Raw genomic sequence first — 25,112 nt, 5'->3', positions numbered from 1 at the left:
CGTCGCTGCCCTGTCGACTTTTAAGTGACAGCGCTGCTATGGCAGCGCGGAACGTTTGGGAGCAGAGCAATCCCGACGCGCAAGGGGGCATGTCACGTGGTGTGTTTTTTTTATTCCGCGGGCATCCGAAGTAAGCCTAAAAACACTAATACTTAATAGATAGAAAGACAGAAGCTGTTTATTCGGACGTTTTACAAACCAAACTGCAACTTTCTAATTGGAATTTTTTGCCTAACTTTGTTGCTTCAGAAGTCGGTTAACTTTCTTCACTAATTATCTAATTAAGCAAAATGCAATAAATAGTGTTGCCCACTACATACAAAAGTGAGCAACATGCATATGACCGCGTCGTCTAAGAGCGCATCGGTATATTTTGAAACTCTGGCTAAAGTTAGCTGAATATGTTTCATATCGGATTATTGGACATGAGAGTAATGAAGCATATGTACGTTGTTGTTTTCTCTTTCGTCTCCTTTGCGTTAGATTCAATGGAAAGAAAATGCAACTTGACACTTGGTACCAGGCTACTCCCCTCAGGGGTGCTATGCAACCTGACCAACACACTAACAGACCAGCACACTCCAGCCATCATAGAAACACTTCAGCTTCCTACGCGGGCTTCCTACGGTAGTTTGTGGCACCATGAAATTAAACTTGCCAATAGTGGAATCGCCTTTCCGCATAAGTCACCGGCTAATCCGCATCACCGACTCTAAAAACTTTAAGACCGCTGTACAGAATGCCTTTCGCTAGTTTTTCTTTGTCTTTCTTTTGGTATTCTTACGGGATCTTTTATTGTTGTCGTTTCTTCACTCCACTCCTTTCTGGAGTGAAATCACAGAACACACCTTCGAGCGTTCAAAGTATGGAAAATAAATAAATAAATAAATGTAGATTAGCAGTCCAATAACACATTGCTTTCTTTTCTTTTTTTTTTGCTTTGCTGCTTCCACACAATAATTGAATTGTGTGCACGCCGAACCGTGGGCGAAGATAGTTCCACAGAATGGATCACAAGACTATGTTGAATGTGAAGCAGTGGTCCAATTTGTTTCCCAAATAAATTATCTGCTTCGCTTTATTTCCGCGACAACCCGTGCTCGCTATAGCGTCCGTCGTGCGGCTCGTCTTAGTCCCTGGAGTTCGCGCTCTGATGATGTTCCCTGCGGCCACCATCACCCTCCTCACTGAATGTCACCGCCGTCGCCGTCATTACCGCGGTCACCGTCATTACCGCGGTCACCATCGTTACCGCCGTCGCCCTCATCACCGCCGTCACCCTTGGCGAGGCCGTCCTGAAAGCCAGTTCGGTCCTTGTCGGCCCCTTGCTCGCCTCCCGCTTCTGTCACTCCAGGCGCTGCGGTATCCTGCTGGCGAGGTAAGTCGGCGTGTTGAAACAATCAACACGCTGGTTTTGACTATGGCAACTTGACGTAAAACGGCGTAAAGACATGAACAAACACAGAAATGCCGCTTTTCGACATGTGCGACCTTTACGTCATTTTTTGCACAGTGGCGCGATTATGTGACGGGGCGCATGCGTTACAAATAGCGCATATATCGCTGGGGGCTCTCTTGATAATAGGCATTCGATAGTAGCGCTCGTCCTTGTCGGTCCGTAAATTACGCTATGTTAACACACTCAACATACAAGAGCAGCTAGCCCAAGAGTCCAATGAACGAACTCGTTGGATGTCAGAGCAATCACGCGCATGCAAATGCTAAACAGAATGGAGGTGAGGTGCGATGCAAGTAACAATACGTAACTTTGTCAATTTCCAGGAAACAAAGCCGCCTGGAGATGTACGACATGGCAATGCTGCCACTACAGCAAGAAGCAGCAAGTTGCGCAATGCGTTGTGTGTGTTTTTAAAGCTTGCGCGACCGTTGTAGCACGTCCTCCTATAGAGTACGTATCGAGATCGGTGACTCTGTTCACTGCGCTAACGTCAAAAAGTTCGTTTCCTGGTTGCAAAGAGTGAGCCTCTGGATTAAATGCATGCTAGCGTCACAAGGGTTGCGAGCGTGTGTTACACGTTAATGACAAAGGTGTTCCATGCGCATTTCGTGCACGGAGTTCCTCAGCGTTAGCTCGACCAGTTCACGCCACAATATAATCGTGATGTCATTGCCAAAGAGGAAGCCCTTTAAGAGATTCGTCTGTATGTTATTCACGAAAATTCAGTTTCATTTATGTCTTTCTTTACCGAAGAAAACACTTGACAACTTTGGGCGTGCTTTAAAACCCGTTGCAATTATAACAGCCGGCAGGACTCTTCCTGGCCGAAAATATTCTTCTGTATAATGAAGTGAAATGGGTGTAACCACCCGCGGCGCATTTTTCTCTTTTTCATTATTTTTGTACACTTTATCATTACCCTTAGCACTGCCACATATTTCAATTTCCCGCGCCAAATCATACAAATGTCATTACAGCGGCCATTTAACTCAAAGGGAAAGTAAAGGCATTTCCGGGAACGGTTTAGCACTGACACTGAATACTTGACTAAATTATCGGGGGGATTGTCACCACGCGCGCTCGCCCGCAGTTGAGAAGTAGACGTTGAGCGTGCCTCAGACTTGTTGCTCAGCGATGCGCAGAAGAAGAACAGAATGGACGCCGACTTGACGACGATCATGACGCGGAACAGGTTGATGCCCATTGCGCTGTTTTCGTAGATGGCGCAGGCGCCCCTGGTACCGGTGCACGTCGTTTGCCACAATATGCAGCTGCGGTCGATCAAGAGGCCAAATACTATTGGCCCCGGAATGGTACCTGCGAAACGACGAGCCAAACCCGCGCACCTTCACAGGTCCCTTCAGGTACCACGCTCTCGATAACACTAACGTTATAAAACACTAATCTTTAGCTAAGGTTACATTACAAAAAGGAAAAGCCGTGCCAACACCGCGAACTGATTACGAGGCACGCTGTAGTGGTGAACTCCGGATTAATTTTGCCCACCTGGGTTTGTTTACCGTGCATCTAAATCTAAAGTAGACGAGTGTGCTTCAATTCAACGCGGCCTCTTGCATAGGCCGCGATGCGGCGGAGGCGAGCGCCATCTGGAAGTGTTTCAAGGAAGCGGGCGCGCCGCTCCGTGGACTCTGAGATGTGTACGCACCGGCGTGCGCAAATGGCGGATGCCGTCTCCTGTCTGTGCATTGTAGAAACGCTGTAAAAGGGGTTTGTTTGAGTTTTTCCTTAGCATAGTTATGGTTTCTCGTATATTCAAAGTTCAAGCCGAGAGCTATCATGTCTCTAGGTTGTATGTAAGTCACAGTTGACCATTTCTTTGGGCACTTTAGCTTGAGGAATTCAATTATTTCAGTGAATTTCTTGCTTCACATGAACGGTCTGGGTATGTGTGATCGGTTTTGTTGGTACTACCTCCGACGCCAACACCGGATTTTCTGCGACACGAGCTCCTTGACGCTATCGCGTTAACATTATGCGCGCCAATTCTTAAGCTATGGGCCGTTCGGTTCTTGCCCCCTGACTTAGCCCACTGTACTTAGCCAGCAAAAATGACAATAGCAAGTAGCAGGTGTGCATTAAAGCAGAAGCCATATAAACCATAGAACATAAATATTAGTCTTAAGGCCTTAGGTGCCTTTCTTTTATCCGAAAACGTAAGAAAAGTCACTTTCCAAACACCTAAACAAATTTATCAGCAAGCTTTTTGTTCTGGCGTAGCAGACTTGTAAAGCACGTGACCGTACGATTTTTGCAGCAGCAGCCTCGCCGCTGTTATCGCAAGGTTATGTTATGGCTGCTGCAAATGTAGTCGATTTTCGTTATTCAAAGAAATCGGAGTAGTTTTCCTGCGACAAGATAGATCTGAGAACTATCTCTGGCTACGTCTATGTGCCCTTTTTTTTTCCTTCGCTGATTCCTTCTTAATTTGTCTTCGTTCTAATCTTCTTGCCTTCTCTGTATACGGTCACATTTATTTTCCTCAGACATTAGGGTTACAAATACCAAAAGATTGAGTTGATCCCTTCCTCACAATGCATGAATACCTTGCAGAGTACTGCCCATTTTCGGATGTTACAGATATTTCTGTATCTAATCAAACGTGAAAACCAAACCAATGTCACCTAAACCTTTTTCTTTAATAATGAAATATAAAAGTGGCCCACATGACACACTATGCAGACGTCAATCGGTTATACATTTGCATTAAGATATCTCGACATCTGTGAGATGCTTAATAAAAGTTGATTTCATTTGATTTGAAAGCGCCTATGTAAATACATGTGAACAATGGAATGCTTTTGCGCAGTATCCGCAGCACTGATATTGATTAAGCTTATTACATTTAAAAGAAAAAAAACCCTTTAAAATCTAGTCACTGTATCAATTCTTTACAAGAATTCTTGAAAAATGCAAAATTGAGAAAACGTATATACCAAGATTTCAACTCTACCGCATTAACCAATAATATCGCAATGCTTTAGACCACACCTATTAAGACATTTAACATAGACAAAATGGATGTATTAGACACAGCTTTAGAGCGTACTAGTAATTTATAAATTGCTTTTGCAATACCCTTCTAAAAATTGTATTGATGTAAAGCAATCCCTAAACTCATATTGACACATGTACTTGTTCCCCTTTTTAGGGTGACCGCTTTTCACCATTTAACAAATGTTACCGCTCAGCGCGGGATGTGCCCGCAGGTCTCGGAAGCTTCTGGAATGTCATCGATGGTTGTTTCAGCTGTCTGTTGTGAACGAAATTTGTGTAATCTGATTGCGTGTGCGAAGCGAATTGCGTAAAGCTTTCTGGAAGACACGCCGGCACCAGCAATTACTCTGGAACCTTCTATGGCTCACGTATAAAAGCCGATGCGCTTGACCAGCAAATAAAACTTCGACGATCACCGACCGTGTTCGCAGCTATCGCTGTGCTTTGAGTGTAACTTGCTTTTGTGGGCGCAACTTCGTCCAATAAAAGTTAGTATCGTCATTTACACATTTGCCGCTGTATTATTCAGCGTCACTACTACGTGATAACACATCAGATTTTTCTATCTTATATTGCCTAACATGCAGTTTAGAAAACTGCGACACCCGGTTTTGGTACAGAGTTACAGATCTGGAAAGTTTGTGCTTTATTTTTTTTTTTTCGATACTTAGATTTTCAGCAACCTTACGTACAACGTATATCGAAATTCTACTTCCTAGAGTTCAATTTAACTCTCTCTCGGATACAACGAATTTCATTCCAATCGATCCAGATGTTCTCTGATAAGAGTTTCCGCTTTTTACATGTTTTTTGAATATGGGAAGAGGATCGCAGAAAATTAGGTGGGGTAAGGAAATTAGAAAATTTGTAGGCGCAAGTAGGAATCAACAAGGGAAAGACAGGGGTAATTGGATCCCTGGGAGGTGCCTTCGTCTTGCAGTGCATATAAAGAAGGTATTATTATTGTTGTTGTTGTTGTTGTTGTTGTTGTTGTTGTTGTTGTTGTTGTTGTTGTTGTTGTTGTTGTTGTTGTTGTTGTTGTTGTTGTTGTTGTTATGATGATGATGATGATGATGATGATGATGATGATGTATAGTAAAATCGGAGTTGGGCCCGAGCTAAAGCTTTCTCTCAACTTGATTCATCCTACACACCCCGAGATGCGACCTTTGATCCAAGCACTAATAACATGTCTCCTTCCACCCCATACTCAAAAATGGGGTTTGGCTACAGTTCATCAAAATTCCTCAAAGTATAACGGTGCAGCTCCTCTGTTCAGGAACTCACAGCTCTCTAATATGACACTTGAATGATTCCTAGCTTGGGAAACTGCAATCAGGCATGCTTTCTGCGTCTACTCTGAGGCACGTAAATGAAAGCGCATTGAGCTGTGGTGATTACCTGTCCGGAATCATTTCCGTCGGCACATTGATTCAATGTTCGTTCGCTAATGCGGCGTCTATCGCATGTCTCACTGTTTCGGATTGTGTACCCTCAGCGTCAACAGCTTATTATGCGAAGCATATTACTAGAGCTCAACCCAGCTCCTCAGGCGCGGCGGTGTCGCCTTCAATACCACGTGACACCATGACGTCACGACAGAGGAGAAACGGGGCTCCAACTCGCGCCGTCGCTCGCGGCGTCGCCTTCAAGGCTGACCACGTTACACCGTGACGTCACGACAGAGGAGAAACGGGGCTCCAACTCGCGCCGTCGCTCGCGGCGTCGCGGTGGTATATAAGCAGCTGCGCTTGCCTCTGCTAGACACTCACGAGGTGAGATGTCTCCTGAAGACAGAGCTGCTCGTTGGAATGAGAAGCGAAGGTTGCGGCGTGCTACAGAGACTGTTTCTAGGTGGCTTTGCTACGGCGCAGCGACTACGCGCCCCGCATCGGACGCGGTGAGCGTCGAGCAACGCAGCGTTCGGCGCGACAACTAAATGTGCGCCTGAGCAAGCGCCGCACGCCTGAGCCGACGCCGACGACACCGGCTTTTCTGCAACACGAGCTCCTTAACGCTGTCGCGTTAAAATAAAGGCTAGTATGCTTCGCATCCTGGGCTTAACCTTAGCTACGCCACAGCCAGTTTTTAGCATAGAATCCTATTAACACTGAAACTTCAGTTACTTCCTGGATCTATAGTAACGCCCGAGTCATACTGATCTTGATGGAAGGTCATTGTGCAGGCCTTTGTTCCAAATGAAAGCTGCAATGAGCTTGAGCATAGTAACAAGTTGGGCTTGTTGGTTAAGCATAGTAGAAAGATACAGCCCGGAAACCGGCCGAGACAAAGTAGGCACACAAAGTAGGCACACAGCCTCCTTTGTCTCAGTCAATTCCTGTGCTGTAGCCTTCTACTATGCAATGAGCTCTTGAACGCTGATGAGCTGCTGCCTTAAAGAGGGCCCGGCACTGCGCTTCCGCCGTCTGCGCTCGTCGGGAGCTCACCTAGTATCCTTATGAGAACGTAATTGACGCCTATGCCTGTGGACTTGATGTCCTCGTCGAGGGACCGTAGCAGGGCCGTCAGAGCGGGCACAATGAGAAGGAAGGTGAAGAAGAGGGCGATGAATATGGCGAACGCATAGACGAACACGAGGCCGCAGTCGGCGTCGCACGGGTCTCGCTTGGCCATGTAGTCGTATCCGTATCCAGTGCCATTGTCGAACTCACCGGCCATCTGCAGCGTGGGCCCGTTCACGCAGGTGCACTGCGTGTAGAGCTGGGAGGACAACGAGCGTTTACGGCGGCATCGTCAGAAAAGGTGAGGACTTCTTGGAAGCGTTCCGCGAATAATGAAGGCTGCGTTCGGGGTGAATTCGGGACACGACTCGGCAGCGGAGAGTTAGACACGACGACAAGAACTAAGGCGCCGCTAAGGCTGTTTTTATCTGCCTTGTGCTTCAATTGCAGCGCCGAACAGCAGGTTTCTCAAAGAAACTGAAGAGAAAAGAGAGCAAGCTTACATTCTGAAAGCAATACACTGCCGGGATTTTTTTTTTCCGAAGGCTGTGTTCACGAAATATGTAACTCAATTTTCGATAGCTTTTACACTCCTCGACGGAGTACGTGCAGTTAGCTGGTGCATCATCACAGGGAGCGTTTTTTTTTTTTTTTACTGGTAGCTATATGAAAATGGAACAAATTAGAATATTGAAGAAGCGCTTACTCGTAGAAGAGGAGTTACCAAAACTCTCTACTTATTGAAGTGCGAGAGTGCCTTGTTTGCGCCCTCTAAATGACACCCGCTCTACTTAGCACTTCACAGAGAGAAAACCCGATAATTATTTGCTCTAAAGCGAGGCTTTTCTTTCTCATTCCTTTTTGTGAGTGTGCGTTTCTTGCATCATGTATCGATTGAGATTCTGTAACAAAACAGGAAAAACGTTGCGCACATATTTCCGATCTCTAAGTAACTTTTTAACGGCGCTTATTATTCTCTTAACATATTCGGCTTGACTTGTTTCCACGTCCTATTGCCCTAGTGGATTGTGTGAAACTCGACATGTTTCCACGTTCCGCTATTTTCCCTTAAAAGCCGCGTCAGCGACGGCTCCGAATAATACATTTAATATTTTTGTACTCCAATAAACGTCAGTGCAACTTATTTTAGTACAATTTAAAGATTGCTTCGGGTGCCGTCGTGGTGACTCAAAACGACTCGAGTATGATTACGCCGGTTCTTGCCATCCCGCAACACAGATTCCCAATATTTCTCGCGCAATAGCTTACTTAGCAAGCAATTTTTTTCCACGGAAGCCAATATGCTTCCACATGAGCGTTTTACACAAAATCGAAGCTATACCTGCACACTTGCGGCTTTGTCCGCCGTCACTATTCCCTGTGAGCACGGAACGATGGCCTGTTGAAGCGCGTTAAGCAATACTTCACTCCTCACACATTATTTTGAACATTTGGTTCATGGATGCTTTCAAGTTAATGAAAACTATGTTTGCTAAGAAATACTTAGTTTGATCATAATCCGCAACACCTTTTAAGGTGCGAAATGAACGACAGAAAACAAAACAGAAAACTTATGCACACCGCATATATAGCTAGTTATTATCGCAAGACAAGAAGACCGACTATAGTCAAAAGAATGCCATTTCACTGCACTATTTAAACATTTGGCGATCTTGTATAGGTGACGTTGCTTGTTTGCGCCACCATGTCCATGTCGATATTAGTGTCGTTATTGGAGCAGAATGTCCTTCCACGTTTTCACAAAAAAAATGTGCGCAACGAACGTGTGCCGTAGAAAAAGAGCTTACTGCATTTTGTTGCAACTTCACACAATTATTCCTATTTAGTCGCTGCTGTCCCGAGGTATGCAGAACCTAGTTGTGTCTACTTGTACGTTTTGACATGTTCTCTGGAATTGTATTCTTTGGAGCCGAAACATTTTTTTTTCGATGAAGCGGTGCTAAAGCAACCCGTGAGAAAAGCCTCCTGCTCACCTTGGTTTTCTTAACTCGCCTCACGTCCGCACAGCCGGCCAGACAGGGCGAGTAGTAAGTGAGGTTGTCCGTTCCGCACACAGGGTCGTACACGGCCCCCGAGCAGTTGCAGCGAATGTTGCAGGTACGCTCCAGGTCGCGGAATGTGAGCTTCTGGCTGCATGAAACACCCAGCATTGCAGCAGCGAGGACTTCACGTTGCCTATAATCTACCAGCTGAAGCAATCGATTTATTTGTTTATTTACTCATCTCTTATTTATTTATTTATTTATTTATTTATTTATTTATTTATTTATTTATTTATTTATTTATTTCAATAACTAGGCTGTGACAAGCGCCCTAGAAGGGCGCTTCGGTTTAACTTGGACCAGGTGCGAGATTGCACGATTTCACGGAAAGACAGGAATGCTGGTGATGGCCCCAGTCTAGTCTAAAACATTTCAATATTTTTCAACGAGTGCTAAAGCTTTTGTTTCGTAGTTCCGAGTCTGAACCGTGCCCAAGGAGTATACGCGAGTTGACTGGAGTTCTTTATCTTACTGCATTTTTTTTTTTGCAGGACCACATTTGCCTGCGGGGCACTGGTGTACGTTACATATGTTACTTTATGAACGAAATCGGTACGTGTACAAGCAACCAAACAATAAACGGCAGGCGAAAAGCATAAATTCATATTTCAAACACTCCTTTGCTTGTGTACAACCCTTTATGTAAGCACGAAATAAAGCCTATAGTGGCGACTAAACTTGAAAGAGATGCAGGAGATTGCTTAGCGCTGAGTTGTATTTGTAAGAAGACACCGCGACCTCTGGCATCTTATTCCATCGAGAAATGATGCATGAAAAAAAAGACCATGTGCGGCAGGAAAACTCGCGAGCTTGTGCTATGCTTTCGTCGAGTAACATACATGGGTGGTTTCAGGTAAGTACGCCGGTCCATGGTTCTACCGCTCCAGAGTTACTTTCATTCTCAACCAAATTAACGCGGTGTCCGTGAACATCACACCACCATATCACAGGGTTGCAAGGGAACAAGTTGCAGTTGATTAGTGAGTACACAGTTTTGATATCGCTGAAGAGTTCAGCGATCTGATTCCCGGAACCGGTGGCCGCATGTACTAATCGGGGTTCCATAAAGCAGCGCCCGAAAAGATGCGCGTTAAAGAAGCTCGGATTAGGCAAACTTAGTTCCCGAGTCTTTCGTCGTCATCATCATCATCATCATCATCATCACCATCATCACCATCATCATCATCATCATCGTCGTCGTCGTCGTCGTCATCATCATCATCATCATCATCAGCCTAGTTACGCCCACTGCAGGGCAAAGGCCTCTCCCATACTTCTCCAACTACCCCGGTCATGTACTAATTGTGGCCATGTTGTCCCTGCAAACGTCTTAATGTCATCCGCCCACCTAACTTTCTGTCACCCCCTGCTACGCTTCCCTTCCCTTGGAATCGTTATAGCCCGGTGTGAAGCTTCCTGACTTAAAAGTTCATGAATTATTTATACAGTACAGTAAGGTTAACTTTATTACACGGCGGACTGCTGTATTGCGATTAGGACATGCGAACTGGGTGTTTAGAAGCGATGCTTGTATTCGTGGAGATCTATCTTACGTTACTTATGCAAGACAGAGTAATCACGAGAACATGGAGAGGAATTGATCAACGGAGGTTGAGAAAAATGGAAGTCTTATCGCCGGGTATTTTCCGCCCAAATTTAAAGATTGTCTTACGTATAAGAGCGCTTCCTCAGTGGCTGACATTCGCGTGACCTTCATTTGTAATAGCGATCCGTGTGATCGACACTGAATGCCCGAACATAGGTAGCAGAAATTTCGTCACTTTGGCTCAGTTCTAGATGACGTATTCTGGGGAGTGCACCAGATGAACTTCGATAATAAATATGTTTACTCAGTAAACAAGTTGTACAGGCGTCATTACTTATTAAACATGCACAAGGTAACGTCCTTTAGCATTTCGACACTCACAGAAATATGCTAGTCAGACCACAGTACCTCTTCTCTTTTTTACGCCTTCGAGCTTCTTTTTTTCATTTATTTCACGCTGCTGACTTATCCTTTAGCTGACGTCACCAACTCAGGAGATGCAGCAAGCTGTAGCCTCGATAGTGTGCTCTTCTCGTCCTTGCCCGTTAGGCCTATCACTTCGAACGCTCCAGAAAGCACGTGTTATTCGCAGACATATTACGCAATATCTACTTTACGGTAAGAATGACAAATGATGTACGCCAAAATCGAAGTGCACGAGCAGCTACATTCCACCGCCCTCAGAATGCGGCCGCGGTGGCTACAGAGTGAAGTGGTTAGAGAGTGAATAAGTAACATCATTGCAAAACTTCGCACCATTAAAGGGGGAAATTTCTACAATGTGGAGCAATAAAAATTATATGGAGCGCATTGTGTGCTCAGTGAGGATTCTATATTCGATAGAGTGTTTTCACTTGACGTAGTGGACGCAACCCGGTGCATGCGCAACTCTGCGCACTTGTATCAAAATATTTGTCTGCCACGATGACATCAATGTACCGCTATAATTACGCTTATATTCTTGCACTTTTAACATTATTTTTTTTTTTATGGTGACCGTTTTTCACCGGGTTATCACTGCTACAGATCTATCGCGCGGCCCAAGTCGCCCATGTCGCGATGTCACGTCCATCGCTTACGCAGCGTCTCGACGCCCTGGTATCCAAAAGATGGCGACCACGACGCCGTAAATGCAAACCGTTCATTAGATGAATCAAGTTCTGTGCGCTCTAATTTGACTAGGGAGTTGCCACAGAAGAGCGTGACAAGATATGTACTTTTTTTGTGAGCTTAAACGGCGCTGGGGTGGAGACACCGAAGTAGGGGAAGACAAGACGAACGCGGATTACCTATACCGTAGGAATCTACCTCGGTGTCTCGTCGCTAGCGCAGTTCAAGTTCAGAAAAAAAAATGTCTTACCAACTAGCCTCCCAACGCACTCTTCTCGCCAACATACACTTTCCTTCCTCTTCTTTCTTTCTTTCTTTTTTAGAGTTTACTGCGAGAAAAAAAAAAGTGCTCGGCCGGGGTGCCACCGAGCCAAGCCATAGCGAAAAGGCGGCGCATCTCGCACCAGGCCAAGCGCGAACTCACTCGTCGGCCGTGGCGGTGACATTGACGAGCACGCTGTACTTGCTGGGACAGGTCTTCAGGAAGACGAACAGCGTGAACCACGGAACGAGCGCGAGGATGGCGCAGTATCGCACGATGGTCGCCGACGACACCTTCAGCTTGGTGATCACGTAACCGCCCAGCAGGGTTCCACCGCACGCGCTCGGCACCGCCACCATGCCTGCGGCAAAAGCATATACGCTATTGCGCACGTTGTCACAGCTATATATATATATATATATATATATATATATATATGCGGAAGCCGCCACTGGTTTTCGCGTGGCAGTGAAGGCAGGTGTGCGTCGGCGTGGTCGACATCAAACGCAAGGACAGGTGCGTTTGTGCTACGAATTCGGCTTTATTATTACGTCTGCCTTTATTGTAATGCATACATGAATACGCATACATCGGACAGAACTTATTTATTTATTTATTTATTTATTTATTTATTTATTTATTTATTTATTTATTTATTTATTTATTTATTTATTTATTTATTTATTTATTCCTCATATGCCCCTGGAGAAGGGTTTTACAGGAGGGGTGGGCAGTTTCAAGGAATGTGTTCGACGGCAGTCTTGAACTCAGTCGCACTGGAGTGGTCCGCCGCTTCAGGCAGATAATTCCAGTCTCTCGCTGTACGTGGGAAAAATGAATGCAGATGGGATGATGTGCGCGCATCCGGGGGTACACTGACTTTGAATGATTAGTCCGGGATGAATGGCGGTGAGCGGGTGACATGACGCTGATACCAATCGGGGCATGATAAAACTTGTGATATAGAATGAGCCTGGACACTTGACGTCTCGTTTCTAGATTAGAAAGATTCGCATTAGATTTTGTCGCTGTGACACTGGTATATGAAGAATAGCCATGGAAGAAAAATCGGGCTGCGTGGTTTTGGACAGATTCAAGCATGTTAGAAAGATTAGTATGATGGCATTTAATATACAGTCATGGGAATTATATCAATAATTTGTGAATAGGCATTTTGCAAGGCCCTTTTTCAAAATTGTAACAAATACACGTAAGCTTAAATTGCACCAAATTGAGCGACTTTCAACAATATTTCTTAACACAGTGACGGCCTAAAGTATACTTTTCCCTACGTCATTCACTGAATTTTTTTTTGTCGCTTTATCTGTTAAATACAACAAACTTCATCAAATGTGGTGTAGTGGTTGAGGGAAAAACAATTTCTTCGCTGCCATTTATTTAGATAGGATCTCCTGAACTAAAGCTTCCTCTTAAACCGCCGCGCTAAATCGAAGCTCCTTGCCACGGACGCCTGTTTCAATGGTGTTCCACATTGAGAAAACAATAGAAAAATTTGACGCTAGTGCCTGGGTTGTAAAGACAAGGATCTGCAATAAATGAATTGTCCTTAACTTTATATATTAACTTTCAAGAAGCATATCTATTACCGGAAATATCCTGCGTCGTAATATTACACCCATTTATGCTTTAATTTTTACCTTGCTTTTGTTATCGAAACCTTGAAGACAACAATATGTTTCGAGAACATACAAATTCAATAATTATACACATGACAAGTGTTACATAGCAAGCATCATCTAGATTTAGCGGCACGCCTACTCTAAACGGTCGATATTTGTATAGTGAAAATTGTCTAATTGCTTTATTTGTTGGCGAAGAAGGGAAAAAAGCTAAATGGTCTGAATAAGTGTTTCGTGGCTACTGCAATAACGAAACCCCAGTGCGATTTCGCAGCACCATTGTGCCAAATTATATTTCCCTCTAGTAAGTTTGTTATATGGATCTCCACGCTTATTTACATACACATTAAATAAAAACTGCTTGTTAGGCCATATCCTGGGCGCATGTGGCGGAGTCGTCAGGTCACTGATTGGAACCGCGTGTGGCAAAATCAAGGTACAAATAAACAAATACGTAAATAAGTTAGCACATAAATGCAAATACAAATTACAATTTCCCTGAAATTACCCAAGCACAGAAGCTTCTCCACCTCGAGCAGCTTGATCGGGAAAGCGACTCCGCGATTGCCAGCATGAGTGGGCAACGAGGAAATTCGGAATGTGCTTACAAGATTTACAGCATGTGCAACATAATGAGAGATGCAGCATCTCGCACACTGTGGGAATCGCTGTTACGCGAAGCACTTTGCAGGTAGGTAGCTGGCTATCCATCACCGTGTGGCAGTCTGCGAAGCGTTATCAGAAAAACCGACCAGTTTGTACAAAGCAAGCGAATATGTGTGTGCGTAACTCGAGCATGTATGTCTTACGACAGCAGGAGGGCGACAAAGATGACTGATGAGGCCGCCTCGACTAGGGAATTTTCGTTCCCCGGCAAAGATACGTTGCAACCTCTTCCACTACTACTTCGGGCGATTCCGAAGGCGGTACAATGTGGGAAAAATTGTGGCGGTCTCGCTTTTGTAAACATTACGTTGCTATGGGGCGTTACGCAGGCGCCAGTTGTCTCAAAGTGCTTGTCGGCGTTGGTACAGGAGAAATATAAGCGCGTCTGTGACCTAACTGGCTTTGGTGTTGGCGCACCATGAGGCCATATCGACTAATTAACGATCCATTTCATTGTAGCTTCTTATTTATTTCTCGCGTTTACTTACTGGCCCGGATGCTGTCATTGCTGATATTTACCACTCGGCACGCAGCATCCAAGCAATGTCAGCGCCAATGAGGAAACACAAGAGAAATGAGCTCCCAGCTCAATCTCACCTACGAGACGAAACAGGTGCCTACCTACCAACCGGTAAATGCTTGGTACTAGACCAATTATGCTTAACGTCAAAACACTTGGTGTAGATACAAAAGAGCCTTGTACTGAAAATACTATAGATAGCCGTAGAGTACTACACGTAACCGTCATTTCAGTGTCACGGCTACTCATTAACAGGCGAACTTTTTTGAGATACCCTGCACAGTCAGCGGTACAAGTGGGGATACGCCATCTTGGGTGATTATGCTATTAGCTGCATTTCTGCTTTTCTTCGTTAGTTACAATCACTATACTTGCTGAAAACGCTTCACAGTTCAATTATTTTCTTTGTTCTTCCCTTAACCCGTCTAAACGCTCCGGTACACACATAGCGTCACTTGGTCTCTACACAACACGTGAAATATCTACGATGACGCCAGTACGCACCTAAAAGACTTGACGCCCGGGTAGAAGAGATGCCGAACATGGCAATGAAGATCTTTGTCGCAAATCCTGTAAGTCCTGACGCGATCATGGCTGAAATGAGGTGGGAGAATTGTGTAAAGGCTGACAGTGAGATATCGTTGAGATTGAATTATCGCGGAACCATAATTTGATCTACACTATCTATGCAACAAGCATTAATACAACCCAGGTGAAATACGTTTCCAAGGCGTTTCCGTACATAACCCCACCGAACATCGCTACAACCTGTTTACAACGTGCGAAGTTTATATAGCTATGTTGGCCGAAATTCTTACTAATTTTGCCAGCCGCTGTCATCGCGAAAAACAACGCTGACAGTCTGGCGACGTCAGATGCGACACGCACAAAAAAAAAGAAAAAATACGCCACATTCAACATCTGCGTTACTCCCAAGAAAGGTAGTGCGAAGAACTACGTATGCATGAGCCAAATGAGCTTGTTTGGAATGAATACAAGCGATACGAATGGCAAATCGCGTAAAAAAATTGTTCCTGCTTTATCATTTTTACATTTTTATTCACACTGTGTTCTCAATCACAAACATCTCCCGTTGCATACGCACAGCTCTAAGCTTTTGTAGGGGCAAAAGCTTCGCAGCTTAATTCGCTTAAGACACGTGACCATGCCAGGACTCCGCATTACCCAAGCGCCCTTTCGCTTCATTGCTTTTGACACAAGGCTGCATATTGAGCTCGCCGTGTCCAAATAAATGAAAAAACAAGAAGCTAATTGAAGTCGCTATATGTTTGCGCTCTATTAGGGCATCCTTTCTTAGCTGCACAAAAATTTTTGAAATTGCCTAAGGTCAAGAGCACAATTCTAACCATCGATTTGGCGGCTATTACTAACACGAGAAATTGAGATGCTTATTTCATTAAGTAAGATAATTATGCTAATTACCTTTCTGATTAAATATTCTACTGCACATATTTCAATCTATGAAACAGAGCCAGTGGGTTCACAAGGCATATCCACGTGGAGCAAATTCTCTGAACAGCACCAGCTTCGAGATATTAATTTTCAACGTGTCCGACGAAAAAAAAAATACGGGGTTTTACGTGCCAAAATCCCTTTCTGATTATGAGGCACGCCCTAGCGGGGGTCTCCGGAAATTTCGACCACCTGGGGTTCTTCAACGTGCACCTAAGTCTAAGTACACGGGTGTTCTCGCATTTCGGCCCCATCGAAATGCGGCCGCCGTGCCTGGGATTCGATCCCGCGACCTCGTGCTCAGCAGCCTAACACCATAGCCACTGAGCAACCATGGCGGGTTGCGTCCGACGAAATGCATTGGCGTTCCAGTTATGTTTTTTTTTTTTGAGAAAATGCTGTTTTATGCACTTAAGCACAAAAGTAACTGGGACACTAATGCATTTCGTCTGACATTTCGGAAATTCATAGCTCGAAACTGGTGCAGCGAAGGTAATTTGTTTCAAGTAGACACACCTCGCGAACTCACTAGATCCCATTCGTAGACTAAATATGTGCCGTAAAATAATTAAAAAGTTCATTAGCGCAAATATGGTAAATATTCTATGACGCATTTTTATTTCTCATTCAAGTAATAGGCACCTCATCGAATGGTTTAGATCAAGCGTTAGAATTGTACTATCAGTCACAGGCAACATTCAAAAATTTGTGTCAGGTAAAAAACCAAAGAGCACACTGAACTACGAGACACATGCTGTCGTTCGGAACGTCGATGTAGCATTCCTCTGAATTCTAATTTCGGTATAACGCTCCAACAAAAACAAACTAAAACAGTATGCAGTGATAGGCGACCGTTATTTCTTTACCCTGCCACATTTTATAGCTCTTCATCGTGCCTTATCTTATTTTGTATTATATTTTTTTGTCGCATTTTCTCTAGGTAAAGCAAGCTCGGAAACTTACTCTCGGCCGCCGCAGATAACGTCAAGAACACGAAAGTGGGGTTGAGCATGAGCCTCTTGACGTGGTTGAGGAGGCTCCGTTGCGACTGGTCCGGAGACAGAGCGCCTGCGGTCTGCGAAACAGGCGCCGCTTGTTCCTTGACTTTGGATGAACGCCGAGGCCCCTTTCCGGCACGAGCTCCGGACGCGGGCTCGGCGTCGGGCTTTGGATAGACCTGGCCATCCGGCGTAGGCAAGGCTGGCTCTGGATTCTTGGGAGCTTCTGCAATCTGAGTGGCCGTCGTCTTCTTTTTCTGCAAGTCGGACAGGTCCTTCGCCCTCTGCTGGGCGGCTGGGCAGCGGGTGCGGACGTAAAATTAAAGCGAGGACAAGCGAAGTCCTCGCGCTTGCGAAATGACGTCGCTAACTCGGTTTCCGTAGAATTCTTGTACGCGTTCCGCCTAGGTGGAGTAGTATTGCACCATCTGTTTTTTCTCTTTTGTCTGTTTGTTTGGTTTTTTCGCCGCTCCAGCCCCTGTTTGGGCCCTACTGATACACCCGAGGGCTGCCTCCCGCCTCAGCGTCCACCAATTGAGAATCGGCACCGACCCCCTTCCGTGGAAGCAGACAGTGACGTACCTTGGCCTCACCATAGACCACCGGCTGACGTGGATCCCGGCAACTAAAGCCCTCAGCGCCAAGGTGCGCCGTGTTCATGCAGCCGTGGGCCGACTCCTTCAACGGGGCCGAGGATGCTCCACGAAGTGGGCCCTGCGCCTGAACAAGGCTGCAGCAACATCGTCCTTGTTGTATGCCCTGCCGCTGGTTTCCCTGACGCATGCCAGGAAAGCACAACTAGAGGTTCTGCACAGGACGGCCATCAGAAATGTCCTGGGGCTTCCAAGGCACTCCAAGATCGCCGCAACACTGGCTGAGGCCGGCGAATGGCCACTGTCACTGCTCATGTTGCAACGGGGACTGGGGCATATTGACAGGCTACATCGCGCACCAGACGGCCAGGCTCTTCTAGACCGGCTCCGGAGCCTGCCGGCTTCACGTATGGGCAACCTGTGTCGCCTCTATGAGGAGACAGTTCCTCAACTACCTGTGGCAGTGGCTCTTCCTCCTCCCCATCACGGACCTCCGAATGTGCACCTCTCCCTCAGGGGGTTAGCCAAGCGGAGAGCACCAGCCGCAGCCCTGCAGCAGGCGGCAGCCTGCAAGCTCCAGGAGGAGTTGGAAGGACACCTGCTGGTGTTCACGGATGGTTCAGTCCTCCCCAGCGGGTCGGCTGCAGCGGCATGCACAATTCCAACTCTCGCCTGTCACAGGCAGTGTAGGCTCCCGTTTGCAGCAAGCTCTACTGCAGCTGAGCTCGCGGGGCTGCACCTGGCTGCCGACCTCCTTGCTGAGCACCTTCCCCAGCAGCCGGTGGCGGTGGTGTGCGACTCCAAGCCAGCGCTCCAGGCCCTCGTCAACCCTCGGCGGGCAGGACTTACAGTGGTGCTGCTGCTTGCCAAGTTAACGGCTCTAGCCACCGCCGGACTCCCAGTATCCTTCCACTGGCTGCCCTCACATGTCGGGGTAGCCGGTAACGAGGAGGCAGATACCTACGCCAAAGCTGCCCATCATGATGTAGTCCCGGTCACCAGAGCGGTAGCGGCTTCGGACTACACGAGACATCGGCTACGGTGCCTGCTCACCTCCATTCATCCGGACCCCCGAGTGGCTAGTGGCAAAGCCCCCAAGCCACTTCCAGAGAACGGCCTCTCCAGAAGAGACCGTTCCACACTCCTGCGCTTGCGGACTGGCTGCACCTGGACTGCGGCCCGGCTGTACGCCAAGGGACGCGCCACGTCGCCTGCCTGCAAGAGGTGCGGGGACCCCGAGACTCTGGAGCACCTTCTCTGTGCTTGCCCATCCTTGGCGCAGGAACGCTCCACAGTGATCAACACCTACAGACGCCACGGCCTTCCAGCGGCCACAGAGACTGACCTGCTGTTCCCAGTGTGTCCACAGCTCCCTGCGCTGCGAAGCCTGCTGGAGTTTATAAGTTCCACGGGAATAGACACCCTATAAGCGCCCGCTACAACGCTGGCAACTTTACTGAGGACTGCCACCTGCCGCGTATAGTGGAGTCTATTAGGCCACATCCTCCCTCTTTCTCTATCATCTTTCACTACCCATTCCCTCTCCCCTGATGACGCTCCGCCGTGCTCCCTGACGGGTTGCAGAACCAAGCGTCCTTCCTTTCCCTAGATCACTATCTCAGCCCCTGTTTGACAATACGTGCTCACGTGCGTCGAAAGCACAAACTGCTGCAGGGAATCCGACTTCGTGGCTGCACTGCCGCCCACCGTGCAGCCTTTACTCAAGTTAAGCGTCAGTTGTGCGTCGCGTTGTTGCGCGTCGCGTCAATGGGCGAAGTTTATTAGATTATTTTCTAATCAAACGCGCATTTTTATCATTACTGATTTCGACATATTGCTGCTTCTCAGTGCCGTGGAGTTGCGGATAGGACTGGGGCGCTCCGCATAAACTGACCGAACCGGGCGATTAACCGAAAGCCCTTCTTTTAGATACCCTGTGCCTCTTACTTGTACCACAGGTGCCTTTTTGTGAAGCATCATGGCGGGCCTGAGGCATGAGCAATTTGCGAATCGTGAACACTGCTTGGATAAGCATTCCATGTACAGTCGCGGACAGAATAAAATGGACCACGGGATCTCCGAAAACGTTCAATTCCTGAGCAGCCTGTAGCAGTAACCAGTAAAACTGCCCACGACAACGTTGTTAGCATATTCTAGTCGAGGTCCAAAATGCAAACACCAGATTGCGTAGTGAGGTTGCGGAGATATTCCGCTTTTTCTTAGATTTCATGGTCCGTAATAATCTGTCCGCGACTGTACGTTTAGCGATCTAGCTGCCTTCCTGCGTATGGGCGCATTGTAGGCACGCCGTGCACTGGAATTAAACACGTATTTGAGAGTTACCTATATTACATGCCTAGTTCAATGATATCTGAAGATTCGCCCATCACCTCTCGTAAGGCAGTATCATATAGTTAGATAAAAATATTTAACATAGTTAGATAAAGGTAATAAGTACACGAGAGAACAAGTAATCAATTGTTTTATCAGAAATCACCATCTCTTTGACATAGTTTTTCTTTTATCTGTAAACGTCTACAAGTGAAGCTACCGACGGTGACGCGGAATGAATGAGCCCGCACTGTCATCGCCGGCATCGCTGCGATGGGCGTGCCTCCTGAAAGCACGAAGAGTTGCCCTTCTGCATAACTTTAGATCCTTCGTAAAGCAAGATGGCCGACTCATGGGTGACTGTTCTCTCTAGAGGAGACCATATGTAGACACACTAGTTACGGAGGGTGCGCTCAGTGGCGCCATCTCACGGCGGTTTGCAACGTGACAGCGCGTAAATGTAATCAGAATTCCGCATAAACGACTGCCGAAACACTGCCCTCCAGCCTTTATGTACTCGTGGTATATTTGCGGCAAATATTCGTCTTGACGAATACGTAAAGTGATTCCCAGGGGCGCCCTGACATTACCCGCGGAACTTGTGAGCAAACCCTGCAAATCCCACTGCTCCTGTTTGTAATTTCATGCGTACTGGCGCTCTTGTAGTATGTAAAAAGTTTTCCTAACACTTTTCTACAGTTCAGCGTCTTGGCTACAAAGTGACTAAGAATCGTTGTCCTTGAGCTAAAATTTCGCTGGTTCTCGTAATTAACATCTGCTGCTTACAAACACGTAAACAAATGCACGCCGCCAGCACCTGAGCTTCCACTCAGAGTAGCAGGGAAAAAAACTAGAGAGAAATAAGGAGTGCATCATCCCGTAGGGCGTCTTGACGGTGAGTTGGAAGTTGAGCCCTCCCATGTGCTGAATGCAGTAGACCTCAGAGAGGCGATGGCAAGTGCCGGATGTCATACGTGATTCGGAATGCTGGTCTCGTTTCTAAGAATGCGTAAACCTGTAACGCTAGTGTCAGTAAGCCGAGACGAACATTCCTGAAAGGCAGAGACTATTTCTTGATTGCCTACACAGCGATGCTTAAGGGTGCTTTCATACATTCACGCACAAGATGTGTTCCCATACTCTCTTTCTCGCATTTGTCATGCTGATGCTACATCAATTTTCTTCTATAAAATGGCGTGGAATATCCTTGTGTTGTGAATTCTCAACAAACTTTTCAAATTCTTGCATTAGGGCCGGGAACGTATTTGATGCAGATTAAGTGTAACAGGACGCTGTAACCACTGCAGTGATCTCGCCTGGGCGGCACATGTAGAACTGAAACACTTTTTTTTCAGGGCTCCACTGAATTTGTGGCATATGTCAGACAAGCGAGAGCGTTAGGTCATTAGCGTAGCTCAACATGCATCCAATATTGAATTATGATGGCCAGACAATAACTTCCGAAATCCTGTTGTGAAAAAAAAAATGTCTAGACCGCAACAAACAATATACTGGTCCCATGTGTGAAATATGTAGCCATTTCGAAATGAAAACGCTAAACATTTTATCTGTAGTAGATCATCGCTGCGTCCCACGTATCAAAGGCTGACTACAGCGAAATTTCAGTTTGGCCAGTTTGGTACAGCAGTCTCGACAAAGTTACAGCGCTGGTAATTGTCTTCTCTTATTTTACAGCATGTAAATAGCCCAAGCAGATAACGTGTGCACCCGGTAGTTAGCAGATATGACCCTAAGCTCCAGTCCATCACATCCGAGATTGTTCAATGCACTGTAGTCAGCCGTGGGGTGCCCCTTATCTTCTAGGTCGTGCTTAGAAGAGCGACGCGTTCCGACTACCAACTCATGCGTCACTTCCGGCTAACGGTCATTTCTTTCCGACGTCGTGTTTCTTTTTTTTCAGTTTCTATATTTAAAAAAAAATGACTTCTTTTGCAAATTTTTCCTCACGCATCCACTCGTATTTCAAACGTGAAATTTCGCACAGAGGATACTACTTTCCATTTGTGGTCTCTGAAACAACGTTTTTTACGCCACCCAAAATTTTGTCAATGTTAGCCTTTGACACAGCGCGCTGTGTCAAGAGAAGCTTGCGACGAGCAACAGACACTGCAATAAATGACGTCGTGCGTACTTGGCAGGAACCTGGGAAAGCTGGCCATAGGAAAGGCGGTGAAGAATGCGGCGATGGAGGCTCCCAAGAATCCAAGCCACCAGGCGCCAACCCAGGTGTTGCTTGTAGAGGATATGCCTAGCCTGAAAATAAAGGTTTGCTTTACGCTGTCTGCTAGCATAACGCTGCAATTCATTTGTCTAAAGCTGAAGTTTGCTCATGAAACGGCGGTCTACTTCAACGGTAATCTTCTGGACCAACTTGCGGCGATGTGTACCCTGCAGCTTCTTAACGAACTTACGAATTCAAGACATTCGCAAATGTGTGTAGAGGTGAGCAGCAGTGTCATAATCGAATAGAATGTACATGGTGAACGAAGAGTGACTTGTGGCTTAATTTGGACGTCCAGAAACGGTTACAACGTTACATGACTTTCTATATCGGCGTGTTCCTTTCGGTGGTATTCACAGCGCACACATACTTGCGGTCTCCTCATTTCCTTAAATCGGTGTGCGCTGAGAAGCAACATTGAAATGAACAACGAACAACTCGCCCAATATTCAAGAACTCTGACACATTTTTCTGCCATTATTAATATTTAAACACGTTCTGCGAGCACCACGATACCTCGGAAATGTCAGAGCGACTCACGATATTAGATATCAAACAAAGCAGCCAATTGGTGGTATATGACGTGAGAGAAAAAGGCATATTGTAATAACTCCTCGTGTATATATGCCCATGGGTCTGTTTATCGTGAAGTCTCGAAATTAACGCTCGATGCATAGTCTGTGATGTAAGTTACCACTGAACGCAAGAAGTGGAGGCACTTATGCCCTTAAGTATAAGTTTCCTGCGCTAGCGACCAAATGCCTCTGACGCCTTCTTCTTATGTGTACAATACCTTATAAGATTCTTGCCATGTCGATACTCCGAGAATGCCTTTAAATCCAATGTTCGCAGTAGAGCTTCAATACTTATGCTAGGCACGAAATGCTGCTCATATAACATCAGATTAATTCATCGAATAACTTATTTCCGCATGCAAATATAATCCGGTGCTCTCGTGTCCCTATGCTACGGTATCTAACCGGCAAATTCAGGAATTACGCTGCATTTGTAATATTTTAGGTTGCTACGTCGCGAGTTGCCATCGGTGGCATATGTCCATTTACAGGTGGCCTCATTCAAGCTTATCACGAGTCGCTGGCCACACGCACATTTAACAATTTGATCAATCGCCTACGTCAGTACTTGAGAGCAACATGCGAAAACAGTTGTTGCACTTACTGTGAAGAGTCGAGAGTTATGTCCGTGTATTTTGAAAGGAAGAATGCTCCAAGCAGAAAGCCCATAGCGGGTCCCAGGACGGATGTAGCGTAAAATATACCTGCGACAGCACACAGCACAATTCTGTTTTTTTTTTCTTTTTCATGGCCCAGCTTCATAAATCTCAATATTCGCAATATTATCGCGAATTAAATAGCGAGGTATCGCCGATCAACATAAAAAACGCGAAATCTGGGCTCCGTGCAGATCATATCAAGGCTACAGCATAAAACAGACCATTTGTTTCATGTAATTTAAACCAAACTATATATATAGAGGGGTAATGCTTAGACTCATGGGACAAACGGTATAGTGTTTGCAGTCGTCTCCAGTTATTCGGAAAATTTTTTAAAGCTAATCTTATTCATGCAAAACCGTATATATTCGTTTAATAGCATAATTTGTATCTGAAACGTTCTAGAGATTGCTAAAGAACACCTAATGAAGTTCTCTCTATTACGATGTATTTTACGTGCTTCTTTTTTCTGGGATCCGAAGAAAGCACGCGAGTATTAAAAAAAAAATGACTTAACTGCGCTCTTGCCTGTGGAAAGGCAGGGATCTCAATCGTGCTTTCAATCGTAAAGAAATCCAACGAGTGCGCTTTCGTTTTTTTTTTTTTTTCATACCTCGCGGGTTCTGTTTGGAGCCCGCTAAAAGCACGTAATAAAAGAACTTCCTTGGGTGCTCCTGAGTGCGCTCTGTAATATTATAGAGCGCACTCAGTATAAACTAATATTTAAAAGTTTCCGTAACTGAACTTAACTGATTAGGACTCCCCGTCGCCACCTTAACTATTTCAAAATTACTCGACCTATTGCTTGACCGGCCGTTCTAATGCCTCAAAAACATGCCGCCAACGACTCCCCCGGATTACCTCCTAACCCTTCGCATCCCCAACACGCTCCCAAGCCCCCGTATTTCTTAAAGATTTCATTTTTCTCTTTCTTTTTCTTTCACCCCCCCCCCTTTGTTGTGTCTTGGTACGGCCCTGGCACCCCCCTGCTTTTTTTTTCCCCTTCTTTTCCCCTTTTTTCTGCTTCTATTTCTTTTCTTTCCTCCCCGCGTGCCCACTCTCACGCTCTTGTCCCTTCGTCTTGAGAATGAGGCTCACAGACGTCGGACGGCAGCGCCTGTTCCCTCTTGTAATCTCTCTCTTTAAAACCAGCCGCCAGCGACAACACCCGCACGTGACGTCACTGCACTAACCCTTTAAAACTAACACGCCGAGGATGACGAGGCCGCCTTTGACGAAGATAGGTCCACCTATCGAAACGTTGGCCAGCCTGTCTGAGGTACTTCAACCCTGTTTTAAAAAAGTTTATACCACAGTGTGCCATTCCATCTGCCAGCCCCTTTCTTGTTTTTAGGTTACTAAATGCACTTCAAGATATAGTATCAGTAATTCGAGACGACTACCAATAATGCAATATTGGTTTCATTCGTCATGGTGTACCAGTCTATTTTTACAGTTTGGTACTACATACATAAGTCACCAGGTAAATGTGTTAGCT

At 45.9% G+C, this 25,112-nt stretch overlaps 1 protein-coding gene across 3 annotated transcripts in view; it reads right to left on the bottom strand.

Annotated features, from left to right (window-relative positions):
- Positions 1 to 1,047: 1,047 nt before the first annotated feature.
- The window catches only part of LOC139059301 (solute carrier organic anion transporter family member 4A1-like), a 155,772-nt gene continuing 131,707 nt past the window's right edge, over positions 1,048 to 25,112 (bottom strand). Inside the window, exons 6-14 of one of the 3 annotated variants that reach the window (XM_070537504.1) lie at positions 23,560 to 23,659; positions 22,291 to 22,412; positions 17,180 to 17,509; positions 15,248 to 15,337; positions 12,080 to 12,278; positions 8,931 to 9,087; positions 6,922 to 7,195; positions 2,574 to 2,776; positions 1,048 to 1,367 (exon numbers count right to left, since the gene is read on the bottom strand). In XM_070537504.1, coding sequence (XP_070393605.1) covers positions 1,185 to 1,367; positions 2,574 to 2,776; positions 6,922 to 7,195; positions 8,931 to 9,087; positions 12,080 to 12,278; positions 15,248 to 15,337; positions 17,180 to 17,509; positions 22,291 to 22,412; positions 23,560 to 23,659 — 1,658 coding nt within the window. In that variant the 3' untranslated portion in view covers positions 1,048 to 1,184. Of the gene's footprint in view, positions 1,371 to 2,573; positions 2,777 to 6,921; positions 7,196 to 8,930; positions 9,088 to 12,079; positions 12,279 to 15,247; positions 15,338 to 17,179; positions 17,510 to 22,290; positions 22,413 to 23,559; positions 23,660 to 25,112 lie in introns of all 3 variants that reach the window. The other 2 variants (XM_070537505.1, XM_070537506.1) reach the window with 2 other exon arrangements.

The sequence above is a fragment of the Dermacentor albipictus genome, chromosome 4 (assembly GCF_038994185.2).
Source record: "Dermacentor albipictus isolate Rhodes 1998 colony chromosome 4, USDA_Dalb.pri_finalv2, whole genome shotgun sequence".
Classification (NCBI taxonomy): domain Eukaryota; kingdom Metazoa; phylum Arthropoda; class Arachnida; order Ixodida; family Ixodidae; genus Dermacentor; species Dermacentor albipictus.
The sequence above is the reverse complement of the archived record's forward strand: the minus strand, read 5'-3'. Positions and strand labels throughout refer to the sequence as shown.